A 20,420-nucleotide genomic window follows, 5' to 3' on the forward strand; every position below is an offset into this window, starting at 1 on the left:
CTTCTTTTATATGACTGCTGTGAAGGATGAAAGTGGTTACTCTTACACAGACAAATATTACAGAGCACCCCCTACACACCTTTTATTACTTAATGGGATAATTAAACTTTCTACTATTTTTTTTTTATTATATTTTAAGTTCTGGGCTACATGTGCAGAACGTACAGTTTTGCTACATGGGTATATGCATGCCATGGTGGTTTGCTGCACCCATCAACCCGTCGCCTACATTAGGTATTTCTCCTAATGTTATCCCTCCCCTAGCCCCCCACCCCCCGCAGGCCCCAGTGTGTGATGTTCCTCTCCCTGTGTCCATGTGTTCTCATTGTTCAGCTCCCACTTATGAATGAGAACATGCAGTGTTTGGTTTTCTGATCTTGTGTTAGTTTGCTGAGAATGATGGTTTCCAGCTTCATCCATGTCCCTGTAAAGGACATGAAATCATCCTTTTTTATGGCTGCACAGTATTCCATTGTGTATATGTGCCACATTTTCTTAATCCTATCATTGATGGGCATTTGGGTTGGTTCCAAGTCTTTGCTGTTGTGAATCGTGCTGCAATAAACATACGTGTGCAGGTGTTTTTATCATAGAATGATTTATAATCCTTTGGGTATATGCCCAGTAATGGGATTGCTGAGTCAAATGATATTTCTACTTCTAGATACTTGAAGAATCGCCACACTGTCTTCCACAATGGTTGAAGTAAATTACACTCCCACCAACAGTGTAAAGCATTCCTATTTTTCCACGACCTCTCCAGCATCTGTTGTTTCCTGACTTTTTAATGATCGCCATTCTAACTGGCATGAGATGGTATATTAAGATTCAGAGCTGTTCCTCTCCATGGAGATCTTTAGTAAAAGGCAAAAGATTTATACGATCTGAAGAGAAACCAGAGTATAATTTTCTACTGTTTTCAATACAAAGATGTGTTTTCATTACAATTAGAGGAATATAGGCTTCTGTGAGCTAGCCTGGAAGCAAACATAATCATTATTGTTCATTGTTTCCGTGAGAAAATGTAATGTTTCTAAATATTAACCTAAAACTAAACTCTGAGGAATTCATGATTGTAATTGGATGGAAACTGGCTTTCTTCATTTGAAATAAATTAACTGAACAAGATAAAAAAAATGCAGAAACATGTATTTTTTTTTTTTTTTTTTGAGACGGAGTCTTGTTTTGTCACCCAGGCTGGAGTGCAGTGGCACGACCTCCACTCACTGCAAGCTCCGCTTCCCGGGTTCACACCATTCTCCTGCCTCAGTCTCCCGTGTAGCTGGTACTACAGGTGCCCGCCACCATGCCCGGCTCATTTTTTTAAATGTATTTTTAGTAGAGACGGGGTTTCACCGTGTTAGCCAGGATGGTCTCGATCTCCTGACCTCGTGATCCGCCCGTCTCGGCCTCCCAAAGTGCTGGTATTAGTATTTTGGCTTTTCTTATTTTCAGCCTGTTAAGAAGAGAAGTGTAAGAGATTAGGTAACATCATTAGTGACAGCATGCATCTTGTTACAAATCTGAGAGTTCATATAGAACAGATTTAATCAATGTGGTGAGTGAAGCCGACGTTTCAAACTAAGGTCAGTCTTTCACCAATATCAGATAATTTACCCTGGGAAGATATCATACAATTGTAAAGAATGTGGAAAAGTCTTTAAATATAGGTCAGAACTTTCACAGCACCAGAAAATCCAAATGGGGAGAAACCGAACTCATGTAGGAAGTGGACAAACTTTTAATCAGAACACCCACCTTCTTTTTTTTTGAGATGCAGACTTGGGCTGTCGCCAGGCTGAAGTGCAGTGGTGCAATCTCGGCTCACTGCAACCTCTGCTTCCCAGGTTCAAGCAATTCTCCTGCCTCAGCTTCCCGAGTAGCTGGGATTACAGGCACATGTCACCACACCCGGCTAATTTTTGTATTTTTAGTAGAAACGGGGTTTTGCCATGTTGGCCAGGCCGGTCTCCAACTCCTGGCCTCAAGTGATTGGCCTGCACTTTCAGCCTGCTGATTCTCCTCCCTGATGAATGGCTTTTTCCTTCAGGTTTGTCCTACCAGGATTAGAACTAGGGTTAGATTTAAGGACACAACCCATTTTAAGATTATGTTGTCTTTCTAGTATGTATTTTTTTTAAATTGAGGTATCACTGACATACAATAAGCCATGCATCAAGTGTATAATTTGGTAAGTTTTGCCATATGTATATGCCTCTCAAAAAAATAACACAATCAAGATAACATAATCATACCCCAAAAAGTTTCCTTATGCCCTTTTATAATCTCTCTATTCCAGCCTGCTCCTCTCCTGCCCCCAGCCCCAAGAAACCACCAATCTGTTTTCTTTTACTACAGTTTTCCTTTTCTAGAATTTTATATAAATGCTATCACACAGCATCTACTGTTTTTAAAGTTTTTTTTTGTTTTGTTTTGTTTTGTTTTTTTGGCGTGATATCTTTCACACAACAGAATTATTTTGAGATTCACCCATGTTGTTGCATATATATCAGTAGTTCATTCCTTGTTATTACTGAGTAGTATTCCACTGTATGGATATGCCACAATTTAACTCAAATGATGGCGATTTGAATTGTTTCCAGTTTTTGGCTATTATAAATAAAGCTGTTATGAAAATTTGTATGCAAGTCTTTGTAATGTAAGGACATACATTTTAATTTCTCTTGGGTAAATAACAAGAGTGAAATGGCTAGATAATAAGGTAGGTGTATATTTAATTTTTAAAGAACCTACAAAGTTTTTCCAAAGAGACCATGCCATTGTACATTTCCATCAGTACTGTATGGGTTCCACTTCTGATACATCTTTGCCTACACTTGATGTCTTCCCTACTTTTAGCTGTTCTAATAAGTGTGTAATACTGTTTCATTGTGGTTTTAATTTGCATTTCTCGAATGACTAACAATGTTGAGCATCTTTTCAAATATTTAATTGCTTTCCATATATCTTCTTTGGTGAAGGATCTGTTCAAATCTTTTGCCTATTTTTAAAAATTGGTTTATTTTCTTATGAGTGACTTTTGAGAGTCCTTTATATATTTTGGAAACAAGTCTTTTATCAAATATTTTCATTATTTTCTCCCAGTCTGTGGCTTGTCTTTTCATTCTCTTAAAAGTATCTTCTGAAAAGCAGAAGATTTAACTTTGATTAAGTCCAGTTTATCAGCTTTTTTTCCACTGGCTAATACTGTTTAGAATTTGTGGTGTATATGTATGTATGTTTATGTGCACCCACATATGCATGTTCATTCATGGTAAATGTTCATTTTAATAGGTTTAGCAAAGGGGCAGTATTCAAATGTATGTCCTTGTCATGCCATTGTTTCTGGAAATCTATTTAAAACAATTGCTGTACATAAACTTTACAGTGAAAATACTATAGATTTTATAAAATGAACTGTTTCTGTGACAGTTAAAATCTCTGTGCTAGGTGGCCCCACAGTGGCTCCCAATGATTCTCATATCCTGGCATTCAAACCCTTCTGTATCTCATCCCACACTGAATCATGACTAATCTCTGAGGAGAATGTATTGAGGAAATCATAGTGCATGATTTCCAAAACTAGGTCATAAAAGCTTTGGCCTTGGCCTCTTGGATTCCTCACTTTGGGAGAAAGCTACCTGCCATGTTGTGAAAACCCTCACATGGGAAGGAACTGAGGCTTCCTGCCAACAGCCAGCACCCACTTGCCAGCCATGTGAATAAACTACCTTGGAGGTGGATCCTCCTAACTCAGTCAAGCTTCAGATAACTTCAGCCCCACATGACACCTGACTGCAACCTCAGCAGAGACCCTCACCCAGTACCACCCAGCCAAGCTGCTCTTGAATTCTGGGTCCACAGAAACTGTGAAAGATAACAATGTTTATTGTTTTCAGCCACAAAGTATTACAGTGGTTTATTATGCAGCTAGTAGATACATAATGTACTCTCCATGGCAGGACTTGTTTTGGAGGTGGTGGATACATCTAATTCCCGTGGAAGGAATAACTAAAATCTGTCTCCAGGTGGGCCAGGACACACATCCCAGTACAGGGCAGGGAAGGGCTCTAAGGCCAAATGTTAATAGCTCTTTCGCTAAACTTCTCAAATTGTCTTAAAAAAAAAAAAATCTATTTCCCTAAAGCACGCCACATATTGGAGTCCCAGCAGCACCTATTTTGTGTCTTCAAAAGACACGACTGGAAAACAGAACAATACAAACTCACCGGCACTTACTGTGTGCCAGGCACAGCTGTAAATAATTTGCCTATCAATTAACTAATTTAATGAATCAACCCTGAACAGCCTCAAGAGGTTGGTACCACCATCATAATACCCATTTAACAGACAAGGAAACCGGGGCAAGGAAACTTGCTGCAGGTCATACAATTAGTAAGCGGTGCAGCTGGGTTTCTGGACCGACGTAGTCCATACACATTCGGCCTTCTGAGTGATGGGCTCGACTTTCCCCACGCCCACTTTTCCCACTGCAGCGCACCCACACAATCCAGGCAGCTTTGGCGCATGTGGAGGGAGCGATGGTCCCTTCATTATCTGGAAGGACACCCACAGTGGCAAATGCCAGACAACCATGAATAATACCCAGGATAGTAACCATTCTGTGGCCTGAGCTGGCCGGACGTCATGCCCCGAAGGAGCTACCAGGTGTGGGCGCTGCGGGATCCCCGCCTGGGGCTGCCCGCTCGGGCCCGTGTTGTCTCAGGCAGTAGGGACACTGGCGATGGCGGCTGGGGCAGGGAACCACAGAGACTGGCAACTTCCCAGGTTCCTAGAGAGGAGGGGCATGGAAAACGCACTTCCGGCGGAGGGTCCCACGCTTCTCTCGGTGTCGGCTGCAGGTGGTATTTCCACGCTTTATCTGCGCCTGCGCCGCGCGGGGTTCGCGGTCCGAGCAGAAGAGGTTCGCGGTCCGGGTGACTGATTGGTTTCCCTGGGGCTTGTTCTGCCTGGTTTTCCAACCCCTTTGCTGTTTGGGGTGAGGGAGGGGGTAGCGGAACGGAGAGGAGCCCAAGTCGCATAGAGGGCATTTGCGGGGTGCGAGGCAGCATCAGTCTCACCCGTGCTTCTTTATTTTCTCTTCAGTTTCACTTCTCCTAACCCCGAGGCAGTGTGTGAAGCCGGGACGCCAGCCATGCTCCAGACCGCTTGGCGCCAGGTGAGTGAGCATCCTCTCCCTCCCTCTCACCCTTTTGATGTCAAGAGAGAACAGGTGTCACTTCTGCATTCAGATCTTGAGTTGTGTAGGCTAGTGGCTTCCATTGTACATCTGTCACTATGAGAGGGATGGAGAGGTAAGAATGCCCAATTTAAGACTAGAAAACTATTGAGTGTGGGGGGATTGGTTGGGATTTGGCAGTTGAAGCCAGCTTAAAACTGAAAATTCTGAAATGTGGAAATCTGCATTTATTACATCCAATAAAGACCCCTTTCACCCCAATCCGCAGGCTTGGAGAAGTATTTGCTTCTCCAGTATAGCAATTCTAGTAACTGTTTTGTAGATTCCATTGTATTTTCTACATAGGTCATCTTTAAGTAAAGATAGTTTTACTCCTTTCTTTCCAGTCTGGATGCCTTTTATTTCATTTTGTCTTGCCTCACTGTACTGGCTAGAAACATTATTTCAATATTGAACAGAAGTGGTGAGAGCAGATATCTTTGTCTTATTTATGCTTTTAAGGTGAAAGCATTCAGTCTTTCACACTGAAGACTGATGTTCACTGTAGGTTTCTTGCTTTTTTGTTTTGTTTTGTAAATGCCCTTTATCAGGCATTCTCTTCTATTCCTACTTTGGTGAGAGTTTTTATAGGAATGGATGTTGGATTTTGACAAATGCTTTTTCTGTGTCTATTTAGATGATCATATGGTTTTTCTCTTAATTAATTAATTAATTAATTAATTTAGAGATGGAGTCTCGCTCTATCGATAGGCTGGAGTGCAGTGGCGCGATCTTGGCTCACTGCAACCTCCACCTCTGGGGTTCAAGCGATTCTCCTGCCTCAGCCTCCTGAGTAGCAGGGACTACAAGCACGTGCCACCACACCCAGCTGATTTTTGTATTTTTGGTAGAGACCAGGTTTCACCATGTTGGCCAGGATGGTCTCAATCGCTTGACCTCGTGATTCCCCCGCCTCCGCTTCCCAAAGTGCTGGGATTACAGGTGTGAGCCACGGTGCCCAGCCTCTCTTAGTTCGTTAATGTGGTGAATTACATTACATTATTTTTCTTTCAAATATTAAACCAACTCTGCGTTGGGATAAAACCGACTTCGTCATGATGTATTATTCTTTTATTAGTACTATATATTGAATTTAATTTGTTAAAATTTCTGTGTCTATGTTTATGAGGTATTGATTTGCAGTTTTCTTGTGATATCTTTGTTCCATAGAATGAGAAATACTCCCTCCTCTTTAATATTTTGGAATAATTTATGTAGAGTTGATTGCATTTCTTCCTTAAATGTTTGGTAGAATTCACCAGTGAAGGTATATAGGCATGGAATTTTCTTTCTGGTAAGATTTTTGAGTCCTTTGGTAGATATAGGGACTACTCTGGTTATCTGTCTCTTTTTATTTGTTTATTTATTTATTTTTATTTTTTGACACGTTTTTCTCTATGTTGCCCAGGCTGACCTCAAATTAGGCTGAAGTGATCCTCCCCACTCAGCCTCCCAGGTACCTGGGACTACAGGCATGCATCACTATGTGCAGCTTAAATGAGTTTTGGTAACTTGTGCCTTTCAAGGAACTTATCCATTTTATCTAAGTTGTAGAAATTACTCACATAAAGTTGTTCATAATATGTCCATATCTTTTATTATCTGCAGTGGTGTCACTTCTTTTATTACTAATATTAGTGATTTGTGTATTCTCTCTTTTTTTCTGGGCACTCTGGCTAGCGGTTTATAAATTTTATTAATTTTTCTTTAAGAACTAGCTTCTGGTTTCATTATTTTTCTGTTTTATGTCATTAGTTTTCACTTTGATCTTTAATGTATTTTTTACACTTATTTTGTGTTAAATTTGCTATTCTTTTTTTAGTTTTAAGGGGGAAGCTGAAGTCACAGATTTGAGATCTTTCTTCTTTTTTGTTTTGTAAAATAGGCATTTAGTGCTATAAATTTCCTCCCAAGTACTGCTTTGGCATTATCCCGCAAATTCTAGTACATGGTGTTTTCATTTTTATTCAGTTCAGAGTACTTTGTACATTCTCTTATAGAAGTGTGTTACTGACTTTCCAAATATTTGGGGATTTTCCAGGAGTCTTTCTGTTATATCAGATTTAATTGCATTACAGTCAGAAAACATACTTTGTATGACTTCAATCATTTTGATTTTTATTGAGCTCTCTTTTATGGCGCAGACTATGGACTGTCTACCTATCTACATTGTCTTATATGAATTTGGCCACTACAGCTTTTTTTTTTTTCCCCCTTTTGAGACAGTCTTACTCTGTCTCCCAGGCTGAGTGCAGTGGCGCAATCACAGCTCACTGCAGCCTCGGCCTCCCAGGCTTAAGTGATCTTCCCAAGGAGTTGAGACTATAGGTATGGACCACTGTGCTTAGCTAACTTCTTTTTCCTAGAGACAAGGTTGCCCAGGCTCGTCTCAAACTCCTAGATGCAAGCCATCCTCCCGCCTCCACCTCCCAAAATGCTGGGATTACAGGCATGAACCACCATGCCTGGCCTTACAGTTTTCTTTGACTAATGTTGTCATGGTATAGCTTTTATTTTGGTATATCTATTATTTTGATATATCTATTATTTTGGTATATCTGTTATTGGTATGTCTATTATTTTGATTTTAATTTATGCCTGTCTTTATATTTAATGTACATTTATTAAAGGTGGCAGATAGTAGGTTCTTATTTTTTTAAAAATCCAGTATGACAATGTTTGCCTTTTGGGATGTTTAGATTATTTACATTTGATACCATTATTGATATGGCTAGAGTTGGGCCAGCATCTTTCTACTTGTTTTCTAATGGTCCCAACTGTTCTTCGTTTCCCTTTATCCTCTTTTTCTATTTTCTTTTTTTTTCTTTTGTTTGAGACAGAGTCACTCTGTCACCCAGGCTGGAGTGCAATGGTGCGATCTTGGCTTATTGCAATTTCTGCTTCCTGGGTTCAAGCAATTCTTGTGCCCCAGCCTCCCACGTAGCTGGGATTATAGGCACACACCACCATGCCCGGCAAATTTTTTGTATTTTTAGTAGAGATGGGGTTTCATCGCATGGGCCAGGCTGGTTTCGAACTCCTGACCTCAAGTGATCTGCCCACCTCAGCTTCTCAAAGTGCTGGGATTACATGCATGAGCCACCGTGCCTGGCTCTTTTTTTTTTTTTTTTTTCCATTTTCCATAGGATTAATGGTGTGTAAATATCAGGCATTGTTCTTTTCAGTCTTTCCAAATGATCCTTTCTCTGGCCTTGGTTAGTTTTCCCACATCCATGTACTGATCTGTATTTTGTTGAATACTCTGATAATTGAGATTCCATCTCTATGCAGCCCTCTCCTCGCTAGCATTCTGTCCTATAAACTCAAGCTGCCTTGGTCTCTTCATACTCTACAAGGAAATATGCCAGGTTCTGCCTCAGTTCCCTCTTCCTGTGTTGCAGCCTGGAAACTCCTCAGGGTAGTAGCTTAGGGAATTACAGGGCTCACCTCTTTTTTTTTTTTCCTGTTTCTCAGGGACTGTTGTCGTTTTTTGCATGATATCTTGAAAATTATTTTTATATAATTTGTCCAGTTATTTTGTTTCAGGCAGGAGGGAATATCCAGCCCCCATGATTCCACCTAGATAAGAACTGGAAGTTTTCCCTTAGCATTTTTTTTTTGAGACAGTCCCACTGTCACCCAGGCCAGAGTACAGTAGCACAATCATGGCTCACTGCAGCCTCGACCTCCCCTAGGCTCAGGTGATCCTCCCACCTCAGTCTCCTGAGTAGCTGGGAGCATCACCTTGCATGGCTAATTTTTGTATATTTTGTAGAGACAGGGTTTCACCATGTTGCCCAGACTGGTCTCAAACTTCTGAGCTGAAGCAGTCTTCCCGCCTTGGCCTCCCAAGGGGCTGGGATTACAGGTGTGAGCCACTGCACCTGGCCTGCATTTTCAAAAACATTACCCTTTTACTTTTGCTGTTTAGTCTGTTGCCATCACGACTTCCCAGTCTTCATGTGTGTATTGTTTTTCCTTCTCTGAAAGCCTGTAGAATCTGTTGTGTATTCTCATTTTTCTGAGACTTCTCAGTTACATGCCTATGTGTAGATATTTTTCATTCATTGTCCTAAATACTTTGTTGGTCCTTCCTTCTCTATGTTGCTTTTAAGGAGATAGAATATTTTACCAAGTTATAAACAACAGTGCACATTTACAAAATCCTTAGCTCATCCTTAGTTCTGTGGTTTGAATTGGGCCCCTTTTTGTTTGCTTCCCCTTCTGCCGGAAGTTGAGTTTCGTCTTTGTCTGCTTTTCTAGTCTAGTTATCATTCATTCTTTCTCTGCCTTCTAAAATTCTGTTTATGCCTCTAGCTGGCTTTGACTCTTCTCTCTTTTTTTTTTTTTTTTTTTTTTTTTTTTTTGAGACAGGGTCTCACTTTGTCACCCAGACTGGCATACAGTGGTGCAAACACAGCTCACTGCAGCATCGACCTCCCCAAGCTCAGGTGATCCTCCCATCTCAGCCTCCCAGGTAGCTGGGACTACAGGCATGCACCACCACACCTGGCAAATTTTTTATCTTTTGTAGAGACAGGGTTTCACCCTATTGGCCACATGGCCAGGCTGGTCTCAAGCCATCCACCCGCCTCAGCCTCCCAAAGTGCTAGGATTACAGGCATGAGCCACTGTGCCCGGCCAGCTTTGACTCTTCTCTTGGGCTATTATGTTACTATCACTTTAGTAGGGTTAGGGAGAGAGTGGAGATCAGTACAAAAGTGTTATTCACTGTGTTTATACAGATGTCCCCTGTGCATGTGCACACAAAACCCACACTGGGGAAAGGAGCCCAGAGGAACAGATGGGCACACAGAGCAGGGCACAGTGGAGGCAAGCAGAGATCAGCAGATGAAAATAGAACTGTTTGCTGGGGATGACCACAAAGGGGTGCAGAGACCCTTGGACTCTCCTGTTGGTGCGGGCAAAGATGGCTGAGGGCTGGCCTCTGGTGGAGTGCTGGGTAACTGTCCTTGGCAATACCACTAGACCCAGTAGGTCTCTGCCCCACTACTTAGCCTGGTCCTCTGCCCTCATGCAGGGTTTGAGCAGGAACCTGTTGTTTTAGGAACCAGTGACCTTTGAGGATGTGGCTGTGTACTTCACCCAGAATGAATGGGCCAGCCTGGACTCTGTGCAGAGGGCCCTGTACAGGGAGGTGATGCTGGAGAATTATGCAAATGTGGCTTCCCTGGGTAAGACATCTCCTTGTTTTTGGCCTCTGCCCTTTGAGCATCCTGGCTTCTTTATTCCTTAGAATTTTGTAGGGTTTCTTTTTTTTCTTTTTTTCTTTTTTCTTTCTTTCTTTTTTTTTTTTTTTTTGAGACAATAGTCTCTGTCGCCCAGGCTGGAGTACAGTGGCGTGATCTCGGCTCACTGCAACCTCCACCTCCCAGGTTCAAGTGGTTCTCCTGCCTCAGCCTCCCAAGTAGCTGGGATTACAGGTGGGCGCCACCACACCAGGCTAATTATTGTATTTTTAGTAGAGATGGGGTTTCTCCATGTTGGCCAGGCTGGTCTCGAACTCCCAGCCTCAAGTGATCCTCCTGCCTTAGCCTCCCAAAGTGCTGGGATTACGTGCGTGAGCCACCACTTCTGGCCCGAGAACTTCGTGGGGTTTCTGATAACTCCCTGTTGCCCTGAAGGCTGAGCTACCTGGAGGTTTCTGGGTGGAGAGAGCCTGTGTTCCCAGGTTTTGAAATCAGCTGTCTCTCCAACCCTAGGAGGGACTGTACCCAAAACATGGGGGAAAGGAGCTCTTGGGAGCACAGCAAAACCCCTTGTGTCTTCCAAGTTCTCTGAAGAAAACTTGAGATTCCCTTATGTCAGCGTGGGATTATTCTGGGACTCTGTGCCGCTTTGTGGGAAATTGCTGTCCTCCAGCAGCATAGATTAAGTTTCTCCCTGACTCACCTCGTCTCTCACTACCTGGCTCAGCAGATAAAGATAAAGGGGGGGCTGCAAGAGGACCCTGGTTCCTGATTCCCCTTACCTTTTCCTGTTTCTTTCTCCCTGGGCAGCATTTCCATTCACCACGCCTGTTCTGGTCTCCCAGCTGGAGCAAGGGGAACTGCCATGGGGCCTCGATCCCTGGGAACCTATGGGCAGGGAGGCTCTCAGAGGTATCTGTCCAGGTGAGCATGAGAACCCACTAGATGTCTTTTTGGCTTGGCTTGCTTTCTTGTTTTCACATTTCATTGCACAAGAAGTGTTCCTTCTCTTGGGAGACTGTTTTTGTTCCTGTGGAATGATTACATGTGATTCTCTTAGTTCGTGGTGGTAACCTACCTCAACTGGGGAAGGGCCAATCTCTTTTAAGACAGGAATGACTGTAAGATTTCTTTGCATATTCATCTTTGCTTCTTCTCCTCACAACCTGCCAAGGGAGACTGTCTGATTGGGCAGCACTTAAACCAGCTCATTTCTTCTCTGTCATATGAAACCATTTTATTTTTCTGCCAGTTTGTTTTTGCAAAGATGAGAATGTCAGCCACCTTTGGAGGAAAATAGGCTTCTGGCAACATTGCTGGCCATCTGCATATCACAGGCTATGTTGTTTAAGTACTGACTTAAATAATAAAAAGTTTATTTTTATAATGGAAATTTTCAAATATATGCAAACACCAGCATAATGTACTCCATGTATCCTTCATCCAGCCTCAACAGTCACCAATATCCTTTGATTCTTATTTCATCTTTCCCCCACAGATACTTAAAAAAATTTCTGAAGCAAAATTTATTGTAAATTAAAGGTGAATAAATTCCTCACTTTGATGGCTATTGATATAAGAATTAACAATAGGCTGGGCATAATGGCTCATACATGTAATCTCAGCACTTTGGGAGGTCGAGGCAGGTGGATCACTTGAGGCCAGGAGTTCAAGACCTGCTTGACCAACATGGTGAAACCCCGTCTCTAATTAAAAAAAAAAAAAAAAAAAAATATATATATATATATATATATATATATATATATATATATATATATGTGTGTGTGTCTGTGTGTATATATATGTGTGTGTGTGTGTGTGTGTGTGTGTGTGTATATATGTGTGTATATATATATAGCCAGGCCTGGTGGCTTATGCCTGTAATCCCAGCACTTTGGGAGGCTGAGGTGGGTGGATCACCTGAGGTCAGGAGTTCAAGACCAGCCTGGCCAACATGGTGAAACTCCATCTCTACTAAAAATACAAAATGTTAGCATGGATGTGGTAGCACGTGCCTGTAATCCTAGCTACTTAGGAGGCTGAGGCAGGAGAATTGGTTGAATCTGGGGGGTGGAGGTTGCAGTGAGCTGAGATCACACCACTGCACTCCAGCCTGTGGGCGGCAAGCCACCCAGGTGCCAAGGCAAGAGACCGAGGGCACAAGCTGTTCTAGTATAATAAAGAAAATATATAATAAAAGAGTAAGAATAGTTATACTAGAAATAGATTATATATATGATTGTATATTAATATTAATAATCGTTAGTTTGTAGCATTACTCTTTATTCCGGTATTATAATAATCTTTGTTCTGTGATTATAACCTAGGAAAAACCAGGCCATACAGAGATAGGAGCTGAAGGGACACAGTGAGAAGTGACCAGAAGACAAGAGTGTGAGCCCTCTGTCATGCCCAGACAGGGCAACTAGAGGGCTTCTTGGTCTAGCAGTAGCACCAGTGCCTGGGAAGGCACCCGTTACTTAGCAGACTGGGAAAGGGAGTGTCCCTTTCCCTGGAGGAGTTAGAGAAGACTCTGCTCCACCACCTCTTGTGGAAGGCCTGACATCAATCAGGCCCGCCTGCAGCCATCTAGAGGCCTAATCGTCTCCCTGTGATGCTGTGCTTCAGTGGTCACGCTCCTGGTCCACTGTCATGTTCTGCCCTGTACACCTGGCTCCGCCTTCTAGATAGCAGTAGCAGAATTAGTGACAGTACTAAAGCCTTTGAAATGCACAGAAGAAATAATGATGTAAGCGTTCCCTCTCTCTCTCCGCCTCGACTACCAAATAGGGAAGGGCCCCCTGTCTGGTGGACGCATGACTTGCGTGACCTTACCTATCATTGGAGATGACTCTCACTCCATACCCTGGCCCTTTGCCTTGTACACAATAAATAGCACGGCCAGGCATTTAGGGCTGGTCTCCGCATCTTGGTGGTAGTGGTCTCCCGGGCCCAGCTGTCTTTTCTTCTTTTTCTTTGTCTTGTGCCTTTATTTCTACAATCTCTTGTCTCCACACATGAGGAGAAAAACCCACAGGCCCAGTAGGGCTGGACCCTACACCAGTCTGAGTGACAGAGCGAGACTCTGTCTCAAAAAAAACAAAACAAAAAACATCAAAAATTAGCTGGGTGTGGTGGTGTGCACCTGTAGTACCAGCTACTGGGGAGGCTGAGGCATGAGAATCGCTTGAACCCAGGAGGGTTGCAGTGAGCCAAGATTGCGCCGCCGCACTCCAACCTGGGTGACACAGCGAGACTCTATCTCAAAAGTAAATAAATAAATAGAACATAGTATATTTTTTATTCTTTCTTCTTCTGCTTCACCCCTTCTCTGCCTGTGAAAATTTTCTGTGCTCTTCTGCAGATAATGCCCATTACTGATCCACTCCCAAGTCTTGAGTTTAAGTTGTACCTTTCTGGATGTGACCTCAGGACCCTACGTCATCTGAGTAAAAATATTTTCTGAACAATTTTTTTGTGAATGCATGCAGGCTGAAGATTTTATTTAATCTGCAAAAGGTTTTGATAGTGGAGGGAATATTTCTCTTTGGTTTTCCCTTATTATCATGTGAGTTTGGTAGTTCACTTTTCAAACTGTTGTATTAAACAAATGCACAAACTATGAGACCTTTTAGGAAAAATAGCAAGCATCGTTACCAGGCCCTCTTTGGGACTTACGTTCACTCTTAGATGAGTTCTTCACATTTCCACTGCTCTTTGGTTTTAAAGGCAAGCCTCCAAACCTTCCTTTCTCCTTCAGGATGCTGTGGTGGTTGCCATGTATGGCATCCTCAACCACTGCATGGGAGCCTGCTGCTTTACTAGAGCTAGCTTGATGGTAGAGATCAGCTCTCTTTTCAAGATTATGACATGGATGATGTCTTCTAACAAGCATCTCTTAAGGAGTCTCAGCCTGTGGGACCTGTTGTAGTGCTTGAGCTGCTCAACCTGCCTCTTCTCTAATCTCGGGAGTCTTCGTCTCACTTATGGATTTCCATATGTTACTTTTCTACGTTTGTGTCTTTATCCACCTCATTCACTTTTCTCTTAGTCTTTCTGCCCTAATTAACAGTCTTTGCAGTTTTCTGGTTTGCACACTGTTTGTAGGAATGTCTCCTGGCCTTGCTTGCCTCCCCTCTCATAGAGTTTTCATGTCCCTGCGGGGCTCTGTTGTGTGGTGATCTTAGGCAGCCATCTTGTGAGCATATTAGAAAATATTCATATACTCAGGGCAAATTAGAACCACTTAATTCTGTTTCTTCTTCAGCACAGATAGTGTGTGTGTGTGTGAGATCAGGGATTGACACTTGTATTTTCTTTTTGTGATAGGAGATGAGGCCAGAACTGAGAAGGAAAGATTAACTCCAAAGGAGCATGTGTCCAAAGAAACAGTGTCCTTCCGACTGATGGTGGGGGTGCTGCCAGGGAATGTTTCCCAGCACCTTGACTTTGGGAGCAGCCTAGAGCAGCCCCAAGGTCATTGGATAATTAAGAAAAAGTCAAAGAGGAGACATTTCACAGATACCTCAGCCAGGCACCATGAGGCCTATGCGGTCAAGAATGGAGAGAAGTTTGAGAAATTAGGAAAAAATATTAGTGTCAGCACACAGCTCACTACAAATCAGACAATTCCTAGTGGTCAGATATCTTATGAATGTGGACAGTGTGGCAGATATTTCATTCGAATAGCAGACTTCCACCGACATCAGAAATGTCACACTAGTGAAAAGTCTTTTGAATGCAAAGAATGTGGAAAAGACTTCAGATATAACTCATTACTTATTCGGCATCAGATAATTCACACTGGAAAGAAACCATTTAAATGTAAAGAATGTGGAAAAGGTTTAAGTTCAGACACAGCCTTGATTCAGCATCAGAGAATCCACACTGGAGAAAAGCCCTATGAATGTGAGGAGTGTGGCAAGGCCTTCAGTAGCAGCTCTGTCTTCCTCCAGCACCAGAGGTTCCACACTGGGGAGAAGCTCTATGAATGTAACGAATGTTGGAAAACTTTCAGCTGTAGCTCAAGTTTCACTGTCCATCAGCGAATGCACACTGGGGAGAAACCTTATGAATGTAAAGAGTGTGGAAAACGACTAAGCTCCAACACAGCCTTGACTCAGCATCAGCGAATTCACACTGGGGAGAAGCCCTTTGAATGTAAGGACTGTGGGAAGGCATTCAATCAGAAAATAACCCTGATTCAGCACCAGCGAGTTCACACTGGCGAGAAACCTTATGAGTGTAAAGTGTGTGGTAAAACCTTCAGCTGGTGTGGAAGATTCATTCTGCATCAGAAACTACACACTCAGAAGACACCTGTCCAAGCATAGGGCTATCCATAGTTAGGCCTACGGTGCCTCTCATTTTTTCTCTTTATTTTCATGCTCTTTTTCAGTGTCCTCACTGTCCTTCCTGGGTAGACACTTGGCTTTCATCATGAAATCTTCCTTAAGTTTTTTGAACTCCTGTTTCCCCAACATGAAGTCTCTTTATGGTTAGAGAAGACCCAAAAAAAAAAAAAAAAAAAAAAAAAAAAAAAAAAAAAAAAACAACCAAACTTAGAAACATAAAAGGAAATGTAAGTTTCCAGATTTAAAGGATATGCTGGGTGCCCAGCAGGATGGATTCAAGGGAAACCTACATTAAGGAAAATTGCTGTGAATTATGAAAACACCAAGTTTGAATAAGAGGATCATGGAGGAAAAAAATGAAACCCTAAAAAGTTTCTAGAGAGAGAAGACAAAAGATCAGAAATTAAAGTGGGGCCAGGCGCGGTGGCTCATGCCTGTAATCCCAGCACTGTGGGAGGCTGAGGCGGGCGGATCACGAGGTCAGGAGTTCAAGACCAGCCTGACCAATATGGTGAAACCCTGTCTCTCCTGAAAAAAAAAATACAAAAATTAGCCAGGCATGGTGGTGCATGCCTGTAATCCCAGCTACTCGAAAGGCTGAGGCAGTAGAATCACTTGAACCCCTGAGGCAGAGGTTGCAGTGAGCCAAGATCACACCACTACACTCCAGCCTGGGCGACAGAGTAACACTTTCTCTCAAAAAAATAAAAAAATGAAAATGACATTAGATTTTTCAGCAGCAACCTTCAAAGTCAGATGAGAATGTGTATGCCTTCAGACTTCTCATGGAAAATGTTTTCCCGTGCAATTCTATACTCCAAAGTATAAGTATAAGGCCCTTATACTTACAAAGTATAAGGCAATTCAGGCCCTTTAAATCTGAAACCTTTATTTCCCATGCATCCTTTCTTATATGTGCAACACTACACAAGAAGTAAACCAGTAAATAAAAAGACAGATACATGGATACCCTATTACAGTCCGTATGTCAGAAGTCTCCTAAATTCAAAAACGGGCCCTGTCCATGTGGAGCCAAATGCATCTTAGAAGACATTCCTAGTAGGGTGCAAACTTCAGAGACCTATCTCAGGTTCAGTGTCCACCCACCCTACTTACTCTTCAGTTTGTCTTCACTAGACAGTTGTAGTCTGTGCCTTTGCAAAAGTCAGGGTGTATATACTCTTTGAGTCAGGTGCAAGGCACCATTTGTTTTAAATTTATTCTTCTCATTGCTGTTTCAAGTGATCTCAAAGCTGGAAGCATTTTCTTGCAACCCCATCTAGTTATTTTTTATGATCATGGAAGAACCTACCATTATTGCTGTTATCTGTGGAAATGAGGGAAGATGTAAATGTGTTAGGTTTTAGCATCCCCTCTGGCAGCCAGCTTGATTTTGCCTGTTGCAGGAAGCAGAGAGTAGTGATTAATAATACAGAGCCAGGCAGACTTTGATTTGAGCCCAGGTGTTTGTCCTTGGTTAAGTTACAAAAACTGCACTAGTTTCCTTATCTGTAAAATGGGGATGACTTCATAGGTTTGTGTTGGGAATTAAATGCATTAATACATGTAGAAGTGTTTCAAACTGACTGCATATAATAAAAGTATTACCTATTATTGGCTGGGCACATTGGCTCAGGCCTGTAATCCCAGCACTTTGGGAGGCTGAGGTGGGCAGATCACGAGGTCAGGAGATCAAGACCATCCTGGCTAACACGCTGAAACTGTGTCTCTACTAAAAATAAAAAAATTAGCTGGGCATGGTGGCACGCACATGTAGTCCCAGCTACTTGGGAGACTGAGGCAGGAGACCGGGGAGGCAGAGGTTGCAATGAGCCGAGATCATGCCACTGCACTCCAGCCTAGGCGACAGAGTGAGACTCTGCCTCAAAAAAAAAAAAAAAAAAAAAAAAAAAATTACCTATTATTATAATCCTATTGATAAGTTTTGACTTATCAATATACCAGTGAAACAGTTATCACAGTTCAAGATAATAATCAGCCACCACCCCAAAACTTTGCTTGTACCCCTCCATAATCCCTTCCTCTTGGCCCTTCGCAGGCAACCACTGGCTTGCTTTCTGTCACTTGCATTAATTTTCCTTTATTTTTTGGTCTGGTGTCTTTCACTCAGCATAATTACTTTGAGATTCACCCATGTTGTTGCATATATATCAATAGTTCATTCCTTTTTATTGCTGAATAGTCCACTGTATGGATATGTCATAATTTGTTTATTCATTGACCTGTTGATGGCCATTTGGGTTGTTTCCAGTTTTTGGCTATTACAGATAAAGCTGCTATGAACATTTGTGTCCACTTCTTTGTAAGAATATATGCTTTCATTTATCTTGATACCAGGAGTGGAATAGCTAGGTCATTCGGTAGGTTGTGTATATTAAACGTTTTAAATTTTTATTACATTTTTATTTTTTAGAGGTTGGGAGGGGGCGGTTCTTGCTTTGTTGTTCAGGCTGGACTCAAACCCCTGGGCTCAGCGTATCCTCCTGCCTCAGTCCTCCTGTCCTACTCTTAGTAGCTGGGACTACAGGTGTGCACCAGCATACCCTATTTCACTTTTTGAGAAGCTTCAAAACTGTTTTATGAAAGAGGTTGTGCCATTGTACATTTCCACTTGCATTGTATGACAGTTGTACTTCCAATACATCTATGCCTACACTTGATGTCAGTTTTTAAAATTTTAGCTATTCTAATTGTTTAATGCTATCCCACTGTGGTTTTAATTTGCATTTCTCTAATGACTGTTGTGCTTATTTGTGTTCTATATATCTTATTTGATGGTGTCTGCTCATATCTTTTGCCCATGTTTTTATTGGGTTTTGTTTTATCAGTCTTTGAGAGGTCATTATTTATTGTGGATACAAGTCTTTTTCAGATATGTGATTTTTAAATATTTTCTTCTAGCCTGTGGTTTGTCTTTTCATTCTCATAACAGTGTTTTTTTGTTTTTTTGTTTTTTTCTTTTTTGAGATGGGGTTTCACTCTGTTGCCCAGGCTGGAGTGCAGTGGCACCATCTTGGCTTACTGCAATCTCTGCCTCCCAGGTTCAAGTGATCCTCCCACCTCAGCCTCCCAAGTAGCTGGGATTACAGGTGCACATGATGACAGTGTCTTTTAAAGAGCAGAAGACATTAGTATGCATGAAATCCGATTTATCAGTTTATTTATTTTATTTGTTTTTAAACAGAGATGGGGTCTCAGTATGTTGCACAGGCTGGTCTTGAACTTCTGGGCCCAAGTAAGCCTCTTGCCTTGACCTCCCAAAGTGCTGGAATTACAGGTGTGAGCCACTGTGCCTAGCCTGTTATTTTTTGAATGGATCATGGTTTCAGTGTCAAATCTAAGACATCTTTGCTTTACCCACATTTGCAAAGATTTTTTTCCTGTTTTCCTTTTAGAGGTTCTATAGTTGTTTTTTTTTGTTTTTTGTTTGTTTGTTTTTTTACAGAGTCTCACTCTGTTGCCCAGGCTTGAGTGTAGTGGCAGAGTGACAGGATCTCAATCTGCAACTTCCACCTCCTAGGTTCAAGCAATTATCCTGCCTCAGCCTCCTGAGTAGCTGGGATTACAGGCCTGTGCCACCATGCCCGACTAATTTTTGTATTTTTAGTAGAGGTGGAGTTTTGCCATGTTGGCCAGGCTGGTCTCGAAATCCTGACCTTAAGTGATCTGCCTGCCTCGGTCTCCCAAAGTGCTGGGATTACAGGTGTGAGCCATCGTGCCTGGCCAGAAGTTTTATAGTTTTAGGTTTTACATTTAATTATATCATCTATTGAGTTAATTTTTGTCTGAGGCATGGAACTAAGTTTTTTTTTTTTTTACTTCATATAAGTATCCTATTGTAGCACCATTTTTTTTTTTTTTTTAAGAGATGGGTCTCACTATGTTGCACAAGCTGAAGTACAGTGCTATTCACAGGCATGATTATAGTGTACTGTACCCTTGAATTCCTGGTCTCAAGTGATCCTCCTGCCTCAGTCTCCTGAGAAGCTGGGACTACAAGTCTGTGCCACTGTTGCCTGGTCTGTAACACCATTTTTTGAAAAAAGGTTCCCCCACTGAATTGCCTCTGTACCATTGTGAATCAGAAGGTGTGGGTCTATTTCTAGATGCTGTTCCATTGATCTGTCTGTCTGTCTTGATGCCATTAAGGCACTGCCTTTATTATTGTAGTTATCTAATAAGTGTTGAAATCTAGTAAGCGTTGAAGTCATATAGTGTTAGTTCTCTACCTTTGTTCTTTGTCAGGGTGTTTTGGCCATTAGAGGTCTTTTGCATTTGCATATGAATTTTAGAATCAGTTTTTCAGTTTCTATAAAACACCTCCTGGGAGTTTGATTGGGATTGCATTGAATATAATGATCAATTTATGGAGAACTGACAACTATATAGAGTCTTTTGACCCATGGACATGGTAGATCTCCCCATTTATTTAGATATTAATTTCCTTCAGCAATGTTTTGTAATTTTTACTGTGCAGATCTTTCACACTTTTCCCCGGATGCATCTAAAAATTTTATCTTTTTCATGCATAAGTACTGAATAACTTATGATACTTGTAATAATAAACAGTGAATTTCTAGTTTTTGCTGACATATA

At 41.9% G+C, this 20,420-nt stretch overlaps 1 protein-coding gene and 1 non-coding gene across 5 annotated transcripts; one reads left to right on the top strand and one right to left on the bottom strand.

Moving 5' to 3' along the window:
- Positions 1 to 792: 792 nt before the first annotated feature.
- Positions 793 to 904, bottom strand: LOC126949387 (U5 spliceosomal RNA). The gene has a single exon (XR_007723694.1). It is a non-coding gene; the product is annotated as a U5 spliceosomal RNA (small nuclear RNA).
- A 3,197-nt stretch (positions 905 to 4,101) lies between these two features.
- ZNF620 (zinc finger protein 620) lies at positions 4,102 to 20,420 on the top strand. Of its 4 annotated transcripts, XM_050780420.1 has the most exons (5): positions 4,102 to 4,924; positions 5,107 to 5,179; positions 10,308 to 10,434; positions 11,260 to 11,373; positions 14,779 to 20,420. In XM_050780420.1, exons 2-5 carry the CDS (start codon positions 5,156 to 5,158, stop codon positions 15,780 to 15,782), a joined length of 1,269 nt encoding a protein of 422 aa, XP_050636377.1. In that variant the 5' UTR covers positions 4,102 to 4,924; positions 5,107 to 5,155; the 3' UTR covers positions 15,783 to 20,420. The 4 variants fall into 4 exon arrangements, with proteins under 4 accessions (XP_050636377.1, XP_050636379.1, XP_050636376.1 ...); XM_050780419.1 differs by lacking the exon at positions 4,102 to 4,924 and having other exon boundaries at positions 4,931 to 5,179; XM_050780422.1 differs by lacking the exons at positions 10,308 to 10,434; positions 11,260 to 11,373 and having other exon boundaries at positions 4,882 to 4,924.

Source organism: Macaca thibetana, chromosome 2 (genome assembly GCF_024542745.1).
Source record: "Macaca thibetana thibetana isolate TM-01 chromosome 2, ASM2454274v1, whole genome shotgun sequence".
In the NCBI taxonomy this organism is placed as follows: Eukaryota; Metazoa; Chordata; class Mammalia; order Primates; family Cercopithecidae; genus Macaca; species Macaca thibetana.

Excerpts from the sequence above, each read along its gene's own strand:
- ZNF620 (XM_050780420.1), top strand. The coding sequence starts at position 5,156 with ATGCTCCAGACCGCTTGGCGCCAG. Across the intron at positions 5,180-10,307 it reads TCCAGACCGCTTGGCGCCAG|GAACCAGTGACCTTTGAGGA; the intron begins GTGAGTGAGCAT and ends CTGTTGTTTTAG. Across the intron at positions 11,374-14,778 it reads TCTCAGAGGTATCTGTCCAG|GAGATGAGGCCAGAACTGAG; the intron begins GTGAGCATGAGA and ends TTTTTGTGATAG.